General features: G+C 60.4%; 1 protein-coding gene across 5 annotated transcripts in view; it reads right to left on the bottom strand.

The window, feature by feature from the left end:
- Positions 1-16,570, bottom strand: part of ABCA2 (ATP binding cassette subfamily A member 2) — a 40,501-nt gene that overhangs the window by 9,038 nt on the left and 14,893 nt on the right. For 3 of the 5 annotated variants that reach the window (XM_054083968.1, XM_054083969.1, XM_054083971.1), the window contains 31 exons: positions 16,338-16,556; positions 15,141-15,472; positions 14,718-14,877; positions 14,327-14,455; positions 13,068-13,235; positions 12,705-12,801; positions 12,189-12,362; positions 12,000-12,102; positions 11,252-11,366; positions 10,725-10,915; positions 10,343-10,493; positions 9,844-10,048; positions 8,837-9,001; positions 8,391-8,571; positions 7,886-8,098; positions 7,392-7,588; positions 7,126-7,308; positions 6,511-6,695; positions 6,296-6,416; positions 5,739-6,029; positions 4,474-4,686; positions 4,207-4,309; positions 3,494-3,822; positions 2,752-2,965; positions 2,500-2,605; positions 2,301-2,412; positions 1,856-1,916; positions 1,431-1,605; positions 1,239-1,354; positions 862-1,009; positions 501-624 (listed from right to left, as the gene is read on the bottom strand). In XM_054083968.1, coding sequence (XP_053939943.1) covers positions 501-624; positions 862-1,009; positions 1,239-1,354; positions 1,431-1,605; positions 1,856-1,916; positions 2,301-2,412; positions 2,500-2,605; positions 2,752-2,965; positions 3,494-3,822; positions 4,207-4,309; positions 4,474-4,686; positions 5,739-6,029; positions 6,296-6,416; positions 6,511-6,695; positions 7,126-7,308; positions 7,392-7,588; positions 7,886-8,098; positions 8,391-8,571; positions 8,837-9,001; positions 9,844-10,048; positions 10,343-10,493; positions 10,725-10,915; positions 11,252-11,366; positions 12,000-12,102; positions 12,189-12,362; positions 12,705-12,801; positions 13,068-13,235; positions 14,327-14,455; positions 14,718-14,877; positions 15,141-15,472; positions 16,338-16,556 — 5,281 coding nt within the window. The remainder of the gene's footprint in view (positions 1-500; positions 625-861; positions 1,010-1,238; positions 1,355-1,430; positions 1,606-1,855; positions 1,917-2,300; positions 2,413-2,499; positions 2,606-2,751; positions 2,966-3,493; positions 3,823-4,206; positions 4,310-4,473; positions 4,687-5,738; positions 6,030-6,295; positions 6,417-6,510; positions 6,696-7,125; positions 7,309-7,391; positions 7,589-7,885; positions 8,099-8,390; positions 8,572-8,836; positions 9,002-9,843; positions 10,049-10,342; positions 10,494-10,724; positions 10,916-11,251; positions 11,367-11,999; positions 12,103-12,188; positions 12,363-12,704; positions 12,802-13,067; positions 13,236-14,326; positions 14,456-14,717; positions 14,878-15,140; positions 15,473-16,337; positions 16,557-16,570) is intronic. The other 2 variants (XM_054083970.1, XM_054083972.1) reach the window with 2 other exon arrangements.

Below are 16,570 nucleotides of genomic sequence, written 5' to 3'. Positions count from 1 at the left end.
ATCACAGCACCAATCCAGAATGGCCCCCACCACATCATGGTCCCATCACAGCCACACCATGGACCCACCACAGCCCCACCATGGACCCACCGTGGCCCATTCCACAGTCCCACCACAGCATCGCTACAGCCCCACCACGGCCCACCCACAGGTCCACCATGGCCTCACCACAGCCCCACCACGGCCCCACTGCTGGCAACCTGCAATGGTAGCAGAAACACACAACCCTGCCAGGGCTCACAACCTCCTCTCCCCACGGGGCCGCTACTTGAAGTGGTCCAAGGAATCACTTCCAGCACCACCGGCATGCTGCCACAGCTGACCCTCACCCGTGCCTCTTCCTGCACCTCAGTCCAGTTCACACCCCCCAGCTTTTTGCTCCACATTGTTCTGGGCCTCAGGAAGCCCCACAGGGATGTTGGAGGAGAAGTGTCAGCACTGTGGTCACCCCCAGCCCCAGAGACCCTGGAGCAAGGGAAGGAGGGAACGAGAGGCCTTACCGATCTTGGCATAGTATTCGTTGATGTACTCGTTGTAGGCCATCTCCATCAAGCCATGGCCCAGGTTGTAGTTAGGGAATACGAGGAAGCAGCTCTTCAGGTAGCTGTTCACCACCTTCAGATCCTGTGGGGACAGGCAGAGAGGACATAATGATCAGAAACAGCCTTGAGGACCACGAGTGCATGGTAGGATCAGGATCCCTACCAAGATACAGCCTGGTCAGGTCTCACAGCTGACCCTGCTGCGAGCAGAACTTTGGAGCAGAGAGTTCCTGACGTCCCTCCTAGCCTGAGCTGCCCCACATCCCAGTGGCAGCTTCTTCCTTCCTGGTGGCCCCAGACAGATCTAAGAACCTCATACCTTGTCATGCTCAAAGAGCTGCAGCAGGAACGTGGCGACAGTGGCTGTGATGCCGATGAAGAGGTTGATGACGATGAGAAAAACGTAGGCGGAGCTGGGCACCTCAAACCAGAAGGAGGCAGGGTACATGATGGGGGTGATGGACCAGCTGGGAAGGTGAGCAGCAGGAGCGCACGTTAGCGTGGCAGGAGAGGAACCAGGCAGCATCAACCATCAAGCCTTGGGATCTCCCAGCCCCATCCTATCTGGGCTCTGCCCCCCAGCCCTTGCAGTCCAACAGCTCCAGGAGCTGCAGAACATCACTCTGGTGGGCAGCCCCAAGGCCAGATCCTGCAGAGAGCCACAGCGCATCCCAAGTGCCCCTCCAAGTAACGTACCCGTAGAGCAGGAAGAGGGAGAGGACGGCGGGGAAATTGGTGGGTGAGGTGTACGCTGGGAGGTCGAACACGAACAGGATGATGATGCAGCACGTGGCCGGCACCAGGTAGTTCAGCTGGAGAAGACAAACTTGTGACCCACCCGCACGCTGGCCCTGGGGGCTTTGCCAGTGGTGCCACACGCTTGCTCACCATGTCCCACACGTAGTTGGCCAACCAGTAGATGACAGGATCACAGCCACTCACAAACTGCAGGTGCTTGGCCTTAGTGGCCTTTTCGGCCACCAGGAACACCACAAAGCTGGCTGGCACGAAGGACATGGCCACAATGATGAAGATGGCAATCACCACGTCTGTGCCTTGCAGGCTGCACAGGGAGCAAGGAAGAGAGCAGGGGCCGTGTCACCCCCTCAGCTGCCCAGGGAAGGGCCACTCGTCCCAGCGTGGGACAGTCGCTGTGCACAGGATGGGGCATTGCAGAGGAACCACCAGGTCACCACCCCTGGTCCCCCACCACGCAGCCTGCAGGGCAGGAGCCTCAGTGTTTCCCTGCAAACCCCACTGAGGAGCTCCCACCCCACCAGCTGCCCTCCCGCAAACCTGCTCCCCCGACCTACAGGTAATCCAGGGACAGGCTGGCACTCGTCTTGTTCATGGGGTGGTTGGTGACTGTGATGCCTGCAGGAAGGGCCAAGAAGAAACAAAGAAGCATGAAAGATGGCTCAGGATAGAAAATCTTGCCTGCGGTCTGCCCGGTGTTGGCTGTCAGCGGGAAGATGAGTTTCTTCCCTGCGGCTCGTCAGGAGCTCAGCCATCTGAAGCAACCAGGCACCCCCTCGCTGGCTGGCAGAGAGCATCCTTGGACACAGAGCAAGCTCAGGTGCCTTCAGGCAGCCCTGTGGGACATTCTGCCCCAGCCCAGATCTCATAACCAAGGTGTACAACCCTCCCTGCTTCAGCTTGCTTGGTGCAAGCGGGATATTGCCTTTTAGAGCCCAGTTGGACCATGCCTTAAAGCTCTTCCTGATGTGCTTCTGCCCTTAAACACCTCCAGGTCCTCACCATAGGCAGCAGGGTTGCCTTTACTCTTGGGCAAGTTGGCTCTCAGGATGGCATTGTTGAGCGCGTTGAGGTATGTGGGCATGCTGTGGTAGCCCTTGTTGTTGTAGAAGACCTGGAGGTGCAGAGGAGTGTCAGGAGATGTCAAGAGAGTTCGACCCGTGGCGGATGGGATGGGAGGGTGGACACATTGCCATCCTACCTGGGCCGTTCTCCGGACGGCGATCTTGCGCACCGTGGCAGGAGCCCTGGCTCCGAAGGAAGCTGGGATGGATTTCTGGACGTTGCCAAAAGTGAGTGCCCCGTACCTGTGGGACACGGCACCTCAGCTGCAACCACTGTCCTCTGCCTCGGGGAGCAGGGCCGTGTTCGAGCACGCTTCTTACTCCCAGCAGCCCTGGGCAGGTGGCCCCGAGCCCCCAGCCCCACCAGCCCCTCCCAGCCTCCCTCTTGCCTGTGCAGGCGGAAGCGGTCCGAGGTGTAGAGCAAATACTCAGAGACGTTGCGCCCTGTGATGTCAGCCAGAATGTCCCCTGTCACCACCTTCATCTGCGGGGGGTGGCCCCCCACGCCGCTGGGGCAGGAGAAACCGGTCCCCTGCATGGAGCACGTGCACCTGATGGGCTCATGGACGACGCGGGGCAGGGCGGGTGCTGAGGTTACAGTCTCTGAGGAGTGGAGAGGGCAGCTTACAGCCAGGCTCCCACCCACCCCAGTTGCCTGGGACAACGAGTGGGTGGCAGGGGCTCTACCATGGGGACACCCTGCCCCACCGGTGTCAGCTTCTGCTGGGCCAGTCTGGTCTACAAGGGGGCTTGTGTGTCCCGGGGACCCAGGGACCAAGAAATGCACGTGGGGAAGAGCTTTGAGGGACTGAAAGAGTTCAGAGAGGGGCAGGAAGCGTGGCTGGAGAAGGCAATGGCTGGGGACCATCACCCAGCGAGAGCGATGCAAGGCTGGCCACAGGGCTCTCGATGGTGGCACCATCCCATGAGCTCCACCAGCACTGCTGGGGTTGAACACAGAGTGGTGCTCCAGGGCCAGCACCAGCTCTGAAGTGTTCTGCTCCAGCCAGGCCAAACTGGTGGACGCTTCCAGAGGCCCCCAGAGCCGCTTCTGCGGGGAAGGCATTTCATCCCTCTGCTGGACATGAATCCCAGACCCCGACAGGCTGAAGCACCAAGCGCAGGTGATACCTTTGATCGCAGAGGAGAAGGCTGTGGAGTTCCAGGCACGGAGCAGGTCCTCATCCACCGAGACAGGGTAGTCGGACGGAGCTGGCGATGGAGGCGGCGGGACAAAGTTGGAGAGTGGCAGGCCCTGGGTGAAGGAGTCGATGCACATGGCGTCAAAGTACTTGGCTGCCAGCATCTTGGATTCGTTGCTGTTGAGGTTGAGAGTCTGCATGGGCTGGTCCAGCGTGTTGTTGAAGGGTGTCTTCAGCACGCAGGTGGCCCCCACGCCAGAGGGCAGGTGGAAGGTGTTCACCAGCTGCTGGGGGCTGGCATCAGGAGACAGCCGGATGCTGTGGAGAGAGGCGCAGGTGAGGCAGAGTAAGGAGCAGGAGACACGGGTCTCACCACCTTGGCCATCTTCTGCTGAGACCTCCCCATGGCCTTGGCATGAATCATGTGGCGCACGGCTGAATGGGCACACACAGCCCGGGCCCAGCACAAGCGGAGCTGCCGATCGCAGCGTCACGGCTGGCACCTCTCCACTGACACTGTGGGGAGGATGGAGGCTGCTTGGACAAGGGGATGTGGCACCAGCCAGGCTCTGCCCCAGGCCCGGGCTGGCCCTGGCACCAGCCCCGCTGCCAGCTGCCTGCCCTGCTGCCCCCACTGCAGTCCCAAGGATGGACACGGGGATGGGGACAGGACACCGGACACTAACGAGCAGTGGCTCTCACCGGTACTCACGCCGCTCCTCGTTGGCATACGGAATGAAGTTGCCCTTGGGCTGGGTGTAGTTGTGGTACTGTGATGGTGAGAGGATGAGGGGTGGTAGGTCACCTGTGGGGCAAGGACAGGAACCTGCTTGCACCTGCAGGACCCCCGCAGCGCCCACAAGCCTTGTCCTCCTCATTCCCCCAGACAGTGTCCCCAGCAGCCGCGCTGTGGCAGGCAGGAGGGGCCACCAGCAGCCGTTAGCGGGTGGGTGGGTGGCTCACACACACCTATCTCAGGCACTGAGAGCGCCACCGTCATGGCCACGCAGACGAAGAAGGCGGGCAGGAGGATCTGCGAGAAGAGCGCCTTGGTGTTGCGCTTGGCACAGTGGAAGCGTTTAACGATAAGCCCGTGGAACTGGCGCAGCTTCAGCCATGAGCCCTCCAGCTTGAAGCTCCCCTGCCCAGCCAGGTCACTGTCCTCTGCCTCCACCTCTTGCTCTGGTAGGGGAGAAGGATGTCAGCCCCCCAGTACAGCTGCTCCCATGCACCCCTTGGTCCCAGGGAGCTAAGCTGGGCACTGAGCCAGGCTGATGGCCACCAAGCCATGGTAGGACTCGACTCTGATGTCCACTGAGCCATGGTGCCCAACCCTGATAGACATCAAGCCATGGCAAGACCGCGGTGTGAAGCGAGGCAGCTGGCTAGGATGTTCCTCTTGGCCGCAAATGGGAAATTCAGACAACCGTTTTAAGAAAACAACCCAAATTGGTGCCTTTTGGCAGCTCCCCCCCCCGCAGTTTTCCCATCAGCTTTCCCAGCTGGCGAGGGGTCAGCACAGTCATGAACCGGAGACATGACATGGGTGAGGGACCCAGCAAGGCACAGGGCTGGCGCTCAGGGAGCTCTGCCGTGGTGCATCCTTGGCTTCGCTCCCAACATTTGGAGCAGCCCCAGTGCAGCCTGGGGCATCCCTGGATCAATCCCAGTCAGATTCACTGGGATAACCCAGAACACGATTTGTGAGCAGAACAGCAGCCTCGTGCCTGCATCCTCCACCCTCCAGCAATCCCAGCGCCCGGGCAAGGAGAGCCCTGAGCCCGGGGATGGGTACAGAGGGCAAAGCTGCCAGCTGATAGGACTCCATGCCCAAGGGCCAAGAGGACACAACCCAGGGCAGTGCTGGCGCGAGGAGCGAGCGCGTTAGTGGGGTAAGTCTGCAGGGTGGCATCGCGGGGTCCGAGGGAGGCAGAGGGCAGAGCCAACACTGGCTCCACCTGCGTCCACCAGCTCCGAGTCTCAGCGTGGGACTCCCACCCACACGCTACCAGTTTGGGGGTGCAAACTGGTGGAAGCGCCCATTCCCAGCCCTCCCACCCCAGCTGTGGGCTCTGGCCAGTGGGTGCATCACCAGCTCCCCGCAGGGGATTCATCCTCGGCACATTCTCCTGCCCAGGGGTAGGGGCGGACGCTGCCCCTGCCCGGCCACCCGCCATGTCCTGGCTGAGCTCCTGCCCTGGCCCTGCCACTTCCCGGGCACCGGCGGCACCAACCTTGCAGACTGATGTTATCGGGATCCTGCCGGTTATCGAACAGGGGCGCATAATCCCCAAAGAACTCGGAATAAGCCCCACCTTCGTCACCCCGCACGGAGCCCACCGAGGAGGCCGAGCGCAGGGATGCCTGCGACTGCGCCAGCTTGGAGCAGGTCACCAGGTTGCTGAGCTCCACTTCAGGCTTCTCCGGCACCGTCGCTTCCGCCAGGGGCTCCCCGTTGGCCTCAGGCTTTGGGCCCAGCTCAGGGGCTGGCGGCCTCAGGGTGTCCTTCTTGGATTCCTTCATGTCTGGAAGGAGAAGCAGGGTTACCACCAGCCCTGCCACCCTTCCCTGCAGTGTGGTATGGAGTGCGGATGGATTTGCTCTGCAGTTCCCCAGAGGAGCAGAGGTTGCTGCCCTTGGTCAGCATGGGCTCTGCTGGAGACCTCTCCTCACCTTGGGACAGGAGACTCTCGCAGCCACATGCAAGGGCAGAGGAGCCACCCAGCCCACGCAAAGGCACCCAGCCCCTCACCAGCCCCAGCAGCACCACGTGCCCCCCTGCTGCCCATACCCACGTCACTGTTCTCCAGAGACTGGTCTTCCTCAGACACCTTCAGGAAGACCTCCTCCAGCGTGGTGTCCATCAGCCCGAAACTGGTGAGGTCCAGCTCCTCCAGGCTCTGCTCCAAGTGCTGTAGAGGCAAAGTGCTGTGTGAGGAGGGCAGGAGGTGCCCACAGCGTCGCAGGACCACCTGCCTGCCCACCCTGCCAAGCTCCCGTGGGTACCTGGAAGAGCCTCTCAAAGCAGCCCTTCTTGACAGCCTCACTGGGCAGGATGTAGGAGAGTTCGGTGTTGGTGTCTGAGATGAGGAGGCAGGAGGCCACGTATTTCTTGATGAACTGGGAGACACGGGGCTCAGAGCAAGGGCTGATGGAGGAGTGGGCTGGAGGGCTGTGCGGCTGGCCTGGGTCTGCAGCAGAGGGGCAGCACCCATCAGTCACTTCTCCCCAGCCTCCCACCAGGACCCACCATGTCCACAGAACAGCCCAGCACTGCTGGGACTCCTCCAGCCTCCATCACGAGCTGCTGGAGGTTCCCTGGCTCCCCATGACTGGCCTGCGGACGCTGCTTAGCACCATGGCCCATGCTGGATGTCTTAGGGGCAGCCCATAGGCTGGACAGAACCAGCACCTGGAGACAAATGCCACTGTGCAGGGCCTAAGCTGGGAACCAGATGGGAGAAACCAAGGCTGAGCTATGCCACCTCCTACAGCCCTACCCCATATCCCTCCATGTGGCCTAAGGAGCACTTGGGTTTTGACCTCTCACTTCTTTCCCGGGCTGCCGAAGGGCTGGTCCCATCTACTCCTCTAAACACAAGGTCCTGCTGCCCCCCAGACCTGTGCCGTTCCTGGTATCCGACTGCTTCTTCACCACCGTCAGCTTGTAGCCATCGCCGTACGTGCTCTTGAGGAAGAGTGGAGAGCCGCAGCACTTGAGCTTGCCATGGGAGATGATGGCAATGCGGTCGCCCAGTAGGTCAGCCTCATCCATGTGATGAGTGGAGAGCAGGATGGTCCTCCCTGGCAGTGGCAGAGAGTCTCAGCAGCAGCCAGAGCCACTGCCGCCAGAGGAGCAGCACTGAGCTCTTCCCACCTCCCCTCACCTGGCTTGTACTTGAGGATCAGGTCCCAGATGGCTCTGCGTGCGTACGGGTCCACGCCAGCCGTGGGCTCATCCAAGATCACGGCCCGTGACCCGCCCACAAACGCGATGGCCACTGACAGCTTCCTCTTCATGCCCCCCGAGAGGGTCTGCACCAGGGAGTGGCGTTTGTTGGAGAGCTCCAGGTCCTCAATCATCCTGGGGACAGGGGAGAGGCACCAGTTACACTGGAGGGGCTGGAATGGCACCTGGTGCCTTTGGGGAGCATGATGCCTCTTCTCCACCAATAGCTCCCAGCCACTGGGACAGCCCAGATGCACCCAGGCTACAGAAGCATCTGCTGCTGGCTTCCACAGCCTGATGCCCTCAAGCTCTGGAGAACACTTGGGAGCTGCTCCAGGGGAGATCTCTGCTTCCACATCACCCACCACAGCAGGAAGGGGACCCACTCATGCAAAAGGCATGGATGAGACAAAAGGAGCTGGAGGTGCCTACTTGTCCATCTCCTTACGGATCTCCTCCTCTGCCATGCTCTTGAGCTGTGAGTAGAACCAGAGGTGCTCCTCCACCGTCAGCCTGTCGAAGAGCACGTTGTGCTGAGGACACATGCCCAGATTCTTCCGGATCTCATCCATCTCTGTCCGGATATCATGGCCATAGATGGTAGCAGAGCCCGAGGTTGGAGGGAACAAGCCGGTGAGGATTGACCTGTATGGGTGGAGAAAGGCAACAATGTGAGGAACCTTGTATTCCTCCATCTGGTCGCAAGTCCCAACCACCACCTCCAGGAGCATCTGCTGAGCCCTGGGCAGAGCAACGGCAGTGTAGGGCCATGAGCCCACGGCCTGTCCCTGTTTTGTGCCACCCCTACAACCACACTGCTGCCCCTGGGCATGGCACCAGCTGCCCCGGGGCCCTGCAGGGACATCACACAGCACCTTCCCACCCACTGCAGCTGGCCAGAAGGACACAGCCCACACCCGCCCTGACAGGCACTCACATGGTGGTGGTTTTGCCTGCGCCGTTGTGCCCCAGGAAGGACACCACCTGGTTCTCGTAAAGGTTGAGGCTAAGCTTGTTCAGCGCCAGCTTCTTGTCCGTCTTGTAGACCTTGGTGAGTTTGTCGATGCAGACGACCAAGGGGAGGTGGGTCGGCTCCTCCTCGATGCCCCGCGTCTCCTCTGCCAACGAAAGTGGGATAGTGAGGAGCTGAGGGGCGGCGGGGCGGCCGTGCTCCCCAGCAAATGAACCTCCCCGCCTCCACCCCGTAGGACCGCGCTGGCTCCAGGCCCCTTCTTCTCCGCTTCTGCCACCTTGTCCCCTCCCACACCCTGGACAGGCAATAGCACCTGCCCGAGCATCCTGCCCTGCCACGGGGGACACACGGGGACCACGCAGGATGCTGCTGAGCCAGGGCCACCCCTTGCCACCACTGTCCGCCCTCACCCAGTCGCCGGCTCTCCATCGCACAGGCCTGATCCTCCTCCATGATGCTGAGGCGGGTGGTGCGGGACCAGGGCCACGTCCACTCCCAGGTCTCCACTCGCCCGTTGCCCAGCCAGTAGGACTTCTGGAGAGGGAAGTACCAGGGCCGCGGCAAACCAAACATCCCTGCAAGCACAACCCCTCCGGAGTCAGCCACGATCCCACACCCGTGTCTGTGCAGAAGGTGGCTGAGGGCTGGGGCAGAGCTCGGCACGGGTACAGCCATGGGCAGTGCTTGGAGGTCTCCCTGGCAGGGACACCACTGCAGGGCGATGGCAGCAAGGGACAATAGCTGCAATGTGATGGCTGCAAGCACCCTGCCCAGCCAGGCTCAGGGAAACGCTGCTGGTTTGTGTAAGGAAGCAAAGTCCTTCGCATTTTGGGTTGGGCCTGGCTTCAGTTTTACTGGGAAAGCAAAGGAAGCTGGTGAGACTCCTCCCCAAGCAGGAGTGTTTCAGCTGTGGACATCTTGCTTTGCTCCAGCTGGCCGGTGCACTGAGGCATAGAATCCTACAATCATGGAATGGTTTGGGTTGGAAGGGACCTCAAAGCCCATCCAGTTCCATCCCCCTGCCATGGAACCTCCCACTGGATCAGGTTGCCCCAAGCCCCATCCAACCTGGCCTTGAACACCTCTAGGGATGGGGCAGCCACCACTGCTCTGGGCAACCTGGGCCAGGGCCTCCCCACCCTCACAGCAAAACATTTCTCCCCAAGATCTCATCTTCATCTCCCCTCTTTCAGCTTAAACATGCAATGGAAGATCTCCAGGGGTCCTGCTGGTGTCTCCAGTGGGTCATGCCGTGTGGGCAGGTGTCCCCAGCTGGACACATGCAGGGGACCCCGAAGACACATTGTGCCAAACCCCATCCTGTCAGGGCTGAGCACCACTAGGAACCAGCAGCATCCTCAGCAAGGAGGCTCCCATAAGACCAGAGGTGTCATCACGCCCCACTGCCCACACGTACCCGGGTGTACGGCCTCAATGTACCATGTGAGCACCCCGTACACCACAGCATCCACGATCAGCATCATCATGGACAGCAAGAGGTTAAAGTCATCTCCTTCCACGGGCGACTGGCTGAAGGTGTGCCACTGGATGCCCACACCAGCCACCTCGTACAGTGCAAAGTACTTGGAGCCCAGACCAAAGGCCGTGGTGGACATGAGGGACTGCAGAGAGGCAGAGGAAAGGGGATGTTAGCAGGACGACAGGTCAGCTCCAGAGGAACAGGTTGGGGTGAATTCCTACCCGGTGCTGCCCCACTCAGCCCCATGGAGATGCTTCCTGCCAGGGGAAGCACCAAACCTTCTGAGGATGCCTCTACAGCACCATGAGAAGTTGATTCATACAGTCAGAAGTTTGCCCAGGTCTTGGTGACAGCTTGGTGGCCTTTGCAAATGGCTATGGGGTGTCTGGGGCAAACCTAGGGCCAAGAACCTCCCCAGCAGCCACAGCCAACTCACCGCAATGCACTTCTCAAAGGCCGTGATCTTGTCATGCGCCACCTCCTCCCGGATGGCCACGTACATGTAGGGCACGTAGCTGAGGAAATAGATGATGCCACCGCAGGCAGAGGCCAATTTGGCCTTGGAGTAGAGCACTGACACCAGGAAGCTGCAGGGAGGACAGCATGACCTCAGATCCTACCCCAGCACAGCCTCCCGTAAACCATCTGATTTTGGTGGTGTTGAGGTAATAAATTTGCCCCCAAATTAGCTGGCTGGGGGCACTTGTTCTCCTCCACCAGCCCCTGCACACAGAGCTGGCAGCACCTTCACTCCATGGTACAAGAACCCTGGCACTGTCCATGCCACCTCACCCCACGGAGCAGACCCAGCAGCTCACCAGAACATGATGGTGGCCACTGCGTAGATGGCGAGGAAGAGCCAGATGATGAGGACATCACTGTGCATCAACACCTTGCCGTACTTCAGGATGGCAGTGAGTGCCGTGACTGAGATGGAGAGCTGGACGAAGCCAGTGATGAACCAAGCCACCCAATGCACCGCATTGTTCAAGCCCATCATCTTCATCACCTGCAAGACCAAAACTGCTCAGTGGGGCTGTCCCCTGCCTGGTGCATCCCTGCTGCCTCACGCGCTGGAGCTGGGAGAGCAACAGGCAGCACTGAGGGGTTCCTGGGGGCTGCTGGGAGCAGGCAGAACCAGCACCCTGCGCCAGGGTGCCAACAGGCTCATCTGCCTCCAGCGTTGGGCAGGGCTTATGCCAGGGACACCTGGATGGACCTGCCCAGCGATGGATTTCGCCCAACCAAGCTCACACGCCTCGGATATGCAGGGAAGGTGCCCACTGCAGAACTGAGTGCTCAGAGATGCCAGCTCCTGTCCAGGGATCTCTCCCACCATCCCCACCTCTTTCAGGCGATGCTCCTTCTCGGTCACAATGTGCTGGATCATCATGGCCACCGAGTAGACCCAGGAGATCACCATGCACAGGGGCATCATGTGCTCAATGACGAAGAGGAAGCTGGTGGGGTAGAGGATGAGAGAGGAGAGCTGGATGGCGGCACCACTGCAGAGACCAGGGGTGACCCTGGGGCGCAGAGCAGCGGAGGGTCCCTCCCACCAGCCATGGACAACCAGCCCTCCGGTCAAGCACCTTCATAGTGCCCTGGAAGAGTTTCTCCAATAAGCCTGTAGGACAATCTAGGGTCCTGGCTGCAGGACCTGGCAGGCAGCATCCGTGGGCTTGGCCTGGTGCCCTGCCCACCCCTGTGTGGACGGGACTCTATCCAACTGTCCTAGAGGCTCTGGGACTTCTCCAGGTGCTTCCTCCAGACCACTATGGTCAATAACCACCAGCACGGACCCATGTGCCGTCCATTTACCACACTTCTCTTGTTCTCCCCAAGTTGTTCAGCCTCTAAGACACTTTAGAGCCATAAGTTCCTCACTTCAGTTGCAAAGCGGGCACAAAACCTTTCCCCTGCTTGCCTAGCCTGGTGGTCCAAGAAACAGGGCTGAACTGGTTACTAATCACTCCCAATGTAACAAACCTCTCCCAGGCCCCCAGACTTGTCCTCTTTTCCCAGCTGAAGTGTCCTGGCCTGCAAAGGGGAAGAGGGAAGTCCCTGCCCTTGCCCACCATGCCATTACTCACTCGTCCCGAGTATAACATGGGTAGGGGAACATCTGCACATAGTTGCCGGGCTCCACCACATCATGGCCAACAAAGGTGTTGATGAGGGCACGCTCCATCATGTCTGGGGAAGAGGAGAGGCCGAGCTGAGCGGGCAGCACGGGCAGGGTCTGGGGACATTTGCAGCTGTGGCAGGGAGGTGGCACTCACCCTGGATCCAGACAAAGCCATAGAGGAAGTAGAAGCGGCCACCGGTGTTGGGGCCCGGCCGCCAATACGCCCGCCGGATCTCGTTAGTCTTCTCTGTGAAGCTGGAGTTCTGCCGGATCTTGTACATGACATGGGGGGGCAGCGAGCCGTCCCTGTTGGTCTGGAAGATGACGCCTGTAGGCAGCGGGAGAGGCAAGGAGCCCGCTGGCATCACGGGAGATGGCCAGATCTGCCAGCCCACGGGCAGGGACACTGAGCGGGCAACGCATCCCAGCAAGTGTTGCCATGCATGGGGAGGGTGGGCATGGCCCCTCACAGGAGTAAGGGGAGGGCCCTGTGCCCAGCAGGGCTCAGCCAGGGGCAGAGAATGGGAACTGCAAGATGCTCGGTCCGCTCAACCACCCAAGACGTGCACCAAGGGAGCCACATCCCAAAGCCAGTGGCTCAAGCACAGGGCATGGCTGGAGGACAAGGCTTAAGAGACCCCTGCGAAGGGGCTGGTTCCCCAGGACATACTGGCAAAGACGGTGACATTGTCCTGGTAGGCTTGGTTCAGTGTGTAGTTGACGATGCTCTCCTCATCTGGGAAGCCTTTGAAGATGTCCACACTGACCTAGTGGGAAGGGAAGGCTGGTGAGACCCCACTGCCCCTAACGATGGATCTGGCACGTGGACCCTGCACAATGGTTGATGAGCACTTTCGCTGTTGACACCTACCTCAAAGCTCCTGACACTGCAGAAGCCACTCCAGGGCTTCCGTCTTATGGCCTCCTTAGGAGGTCTGAGCAGACCTGTTGCCTCTTTAGCCCCACAGAACGTGGCTGTGGGCAGTGGGTGCCACTCCAGCACCTGTGTTCCCACAGGTGGGCACAAACTCACCTTGGCCATGAAGTGGACCCAGCCACAGGCAGCATTGTCGATGGTGTCCAGCTGCTGGAGCAGGACACTGGCGTTGGGCAGGGAAAAATTGCCACTGAGGAAGTTGTGGAGAACATCGTTGTCAGAGACATTCAGGATCTCTGGGTGCTTGTGGAGGTCGGCAGTGATCTGGGACAGAGAGGGAAAAATCACTGAATCCTAGAATGTCCTGAGTTGGAAGGGACCCACAAAGATCATCGAGTCCAACTCCTGTCCCTGCACAGGACACCCCAACATTCACACCATGGGACTGAGGGCCTTGGCCAAATGCTGCTGGAAAATTGTCAGGCTTAGTGCCATGACTGCTGCCCTGGGAGCTGCTCCAGTGCTCCACCGCCCTCTGGGAGAAGAACCTTCTCCTTATGTCCAACCTAAGCCTTCCCTGGTGCATCTTCCTGCCATTCCCTTGGGTCCTGTCATTGGTCACCAGAGCTCAGCACCTGCTCCTCCTCTTCCCTTTGTGAGGAAGCTGCAGAGCTCTCCAGGCTGAAGAGACCAAGGGACTTCAGCTGCTCCTCACACGCTTCTGCTCTAGACCCTTCACCAGCTCCGTGCCCTCCTCTGGATGCTCTCCAGGAGCTTGAGACCCTGTTTATCCTGTGGCTCCAGAACTGCACCCAGTGCTCAAGGTAGGGCTGCCCCAGTGCAGAGCAGAGTGGGACAATCCCCTCCCTTCCCCAGCTGGCGATGCCGTGCTGGATGCACCCCCGGACATGGTTCCCTTCTTGGCTGCCCAGTGTCTGCTGGCTCATGGTCAAACCACAGTCATTAAACCCTCCAGTCCTGCATCCAGGTCATTCATGAAGACATTAAAGAGCACTGGCCCTGACATGGATCCCTGAGGAACACCTTTAGGGACTGGTCCCCAGCCTGATCGGACCCTCCATGCCCTGTGACCCTTGGAGCCTGACCATCAGCCAATTGCTCACCCACTGCACTGTGCATTTATCCACATCAAAAAGTTGTGCTACGTCCTGCCTCTCAGCCCCCTCTCCTCCCCACAGACACAGACAGGACCCAATGCTCCTCCCAAGGATGGAGGAACAGCATCTGCTCTGCATAAGGAACCACCCTGGTCCTCGCAAGAGCAGGATTGGCACCCAGGAGCACCTGAGAGCTTCACATGAAGAAGCTACAAGGTGCCTGGGGGCAGGACACCCCCTTCCCAGCCCCAGGGCAGTGAAGCCCAGGCAGGCTTGGTTCTCAGCGCACTGTGCTACCTGCTGGAGCCATCGGATGCGCCGCTGCAGCCTGCCCTCCTCCAGGTACGCACGGATCTCGGGGGAGATGTTCAACCACGCCTTGGCGTAGTGAGTGACGTTGCCCACAAAAGCAAAGGTCTCATTGGCCTGTGGGGAAGGAAGACCACACAGTGGGAAGTTGCAGAGCCTCCCTGCTCTCTGGGATGGCCAGCAGCCATGGAGGCATCTGCCCACCTCCCAGCAGGCATTCTACCTCAACAAGGGCCAGGACAGCCGCCTGCTTCTGCCAGTGCTGGCCCCTTCCTCCCTGCTCAGCCCTGGCCTCTCCGAGCCCATGTGGGCTAGGAGGTCCAGTGCGGAGGGGCTGCTGGGAGACGAAGGTCAGGGGTCCCAGCCTCTGCACCCTCACCTTCAGGATGACTTTGTCCACTTCAGTGCCCACAGGCGCGTACAGGATTTTGGGGTTGCTGGTCATCAGATGCACGAGGAGGCCCAGGTTCCGCTGCTCCTTGCTGGTGAAGCCCAGTGAGCTCATGTTGCCTTGCTTCAGCGCCTCGGGCTCAATCGTCCTGCAAAGAGGGTTCAGGCTGTCGACTCTGCCCCAGTTTCCAGCCCTGCCCAGCAAGGGATTTCCCACCAGCTCCCATTTCAGGCAGAGCTGCCCAGCACGCCGAGCTTCCCCCAGAGGCCACACAAGGCTGCAGGGCAGCATCCATCTCCATCACATCAAGGGATGACCGGGGACCTCGACTGAGGCAGGGTGGGCTCCCACCTCCCTGTCCCGACCAGAGAGCATCTGGATCTGGCATGCTCTGTCCCTGGGGGCTCCTACCGGTTGTTGCCGCAGAGGATGGGCTGCAGCCCGGCCCAGAGCTGCACGAACGCTGAGAATTGCCCCTGCGGGTTGTCGCTGCCGGCTGGGCCCCCTGCGCCACCCTCCTCCTCCGCCGTGGCGTTACCGGCAGTGGTGTTGGTGCCAGCCCAGCCGGTGCTGTTGGCAGTGGGTGACGGGGCCTTGCTAGCACAGGCTCCCCTGGGCAGCAGCTTGGCCAGCGCCGAGAGGATGTCCATGTCACGGAGAACCTTCTCCATCTCCACCAGGTCCTCCAGGAGGGCGCGGAGGCGATGCTGGGCAGCTGTGCTGTTCACCTCGTCCAGCTTCAACTGTGAGGACGAGCAGGCAAAGAGTCACCAGTGGTGGGGTGACAGGGCCCCTCGCCAGCAGGAGGGGACTAAGGGGACCCCCAAGGCATTGTCTGCTTTCTTGGTTACAATGTTGGAGCTGTGTCGAACTGGGGCTCAATGCCATGCATTTGTGGCTATCATGCACCAGGAGTGCAGGCAAACGCTGCCAGGGTCTGGCTGGGGGACAGGAGATGTCCCTTAGGCAGGGTGGTCCTCTGTGACCACAGGGACATGGCAGACTCGGGTGAGACAAGGAGGGGACCTCAGAGCCAGCCTCGAGGAGCTGTGCCACCAGGGACATTGCCAGTCCAGGGGTGAGGACCCTGCAGGAATATGCTTGGAGGATGCTGGGGACACCCAGCTCCACCTGATGGGCAGCGCCCAAGCAGGTGCCAGAAGGGAGGAAACAGAATCATTGAACGGTTTGAGTTGGAAGGGACCTTAAAGATCACCTAATTCCAACCTCCCTGCCATTGGCAGGGAGGAACCCGTGGCAGCACCTGCCATTGGCAGGGACACTTCTCACTGGATCAAGCTGTTCAAGGCCCCATCTAACCTGGCCTTGAACACCTCCATGAAGTGTTCATCATCTGGGGTCCCACCATGGGGCTGGGTTAGGGGTCCTATGAGGAGTACAGGGGTGATCAGAGAATCACAGAATCAGGGAATGGTTTGGATTGGAAGGGACCTCAAAGCCCATCCTTTTCCACTCCCCTGCCGTGGGCAGGGACACCTCCCACTGGATCAGGGGGCTAAAAGCCCCAGGAGGGGCCGAGCCACGTAACAGAACCCCCCAGTCCCCACACGCCTTGTGAGAAGGAAAGCCTTGCAGGGCTGCGCTCACCTTGCTGACAATCCTGGGGGTGTCGAGCTGGTCTCGGAGCTCGTCTGCCAGCTGGGCGAAGCGCTCACGGCGGGCGGCCCCGCTGCCGTTGCAGGTGAGTGCCCGGTACGCCTGCAGCAGCGGCTGCTGCGCAGGGGCCACGCGCAGGAGGTGCCGCAGCATCGCTGAGCTCTGCTCACATGTCAGCTGCTCCAGCACCGGCCCGGTGAAGAGGATGCCCTGCGGGGCAGGGA

This window comes from Cuculus canorus, chromosome 19 (genome assembly GCF_017976375.1).
Source record: "Cuculus canorus isolate bCucCan1 chromosome 19, bCucCan1.pri, whole genome shotgun sequence".
NCBI lineage: Eukaryota > Metazoa > Chordata > Aves > Cuculiformes > Cuculidae > Cuculus > Cuculus canorus.
The sequence above is the reverse complement of the archived record's forward strand: the minus strand, read 5'-3'. Positions and strand labels throughout refer to the sequence as shown.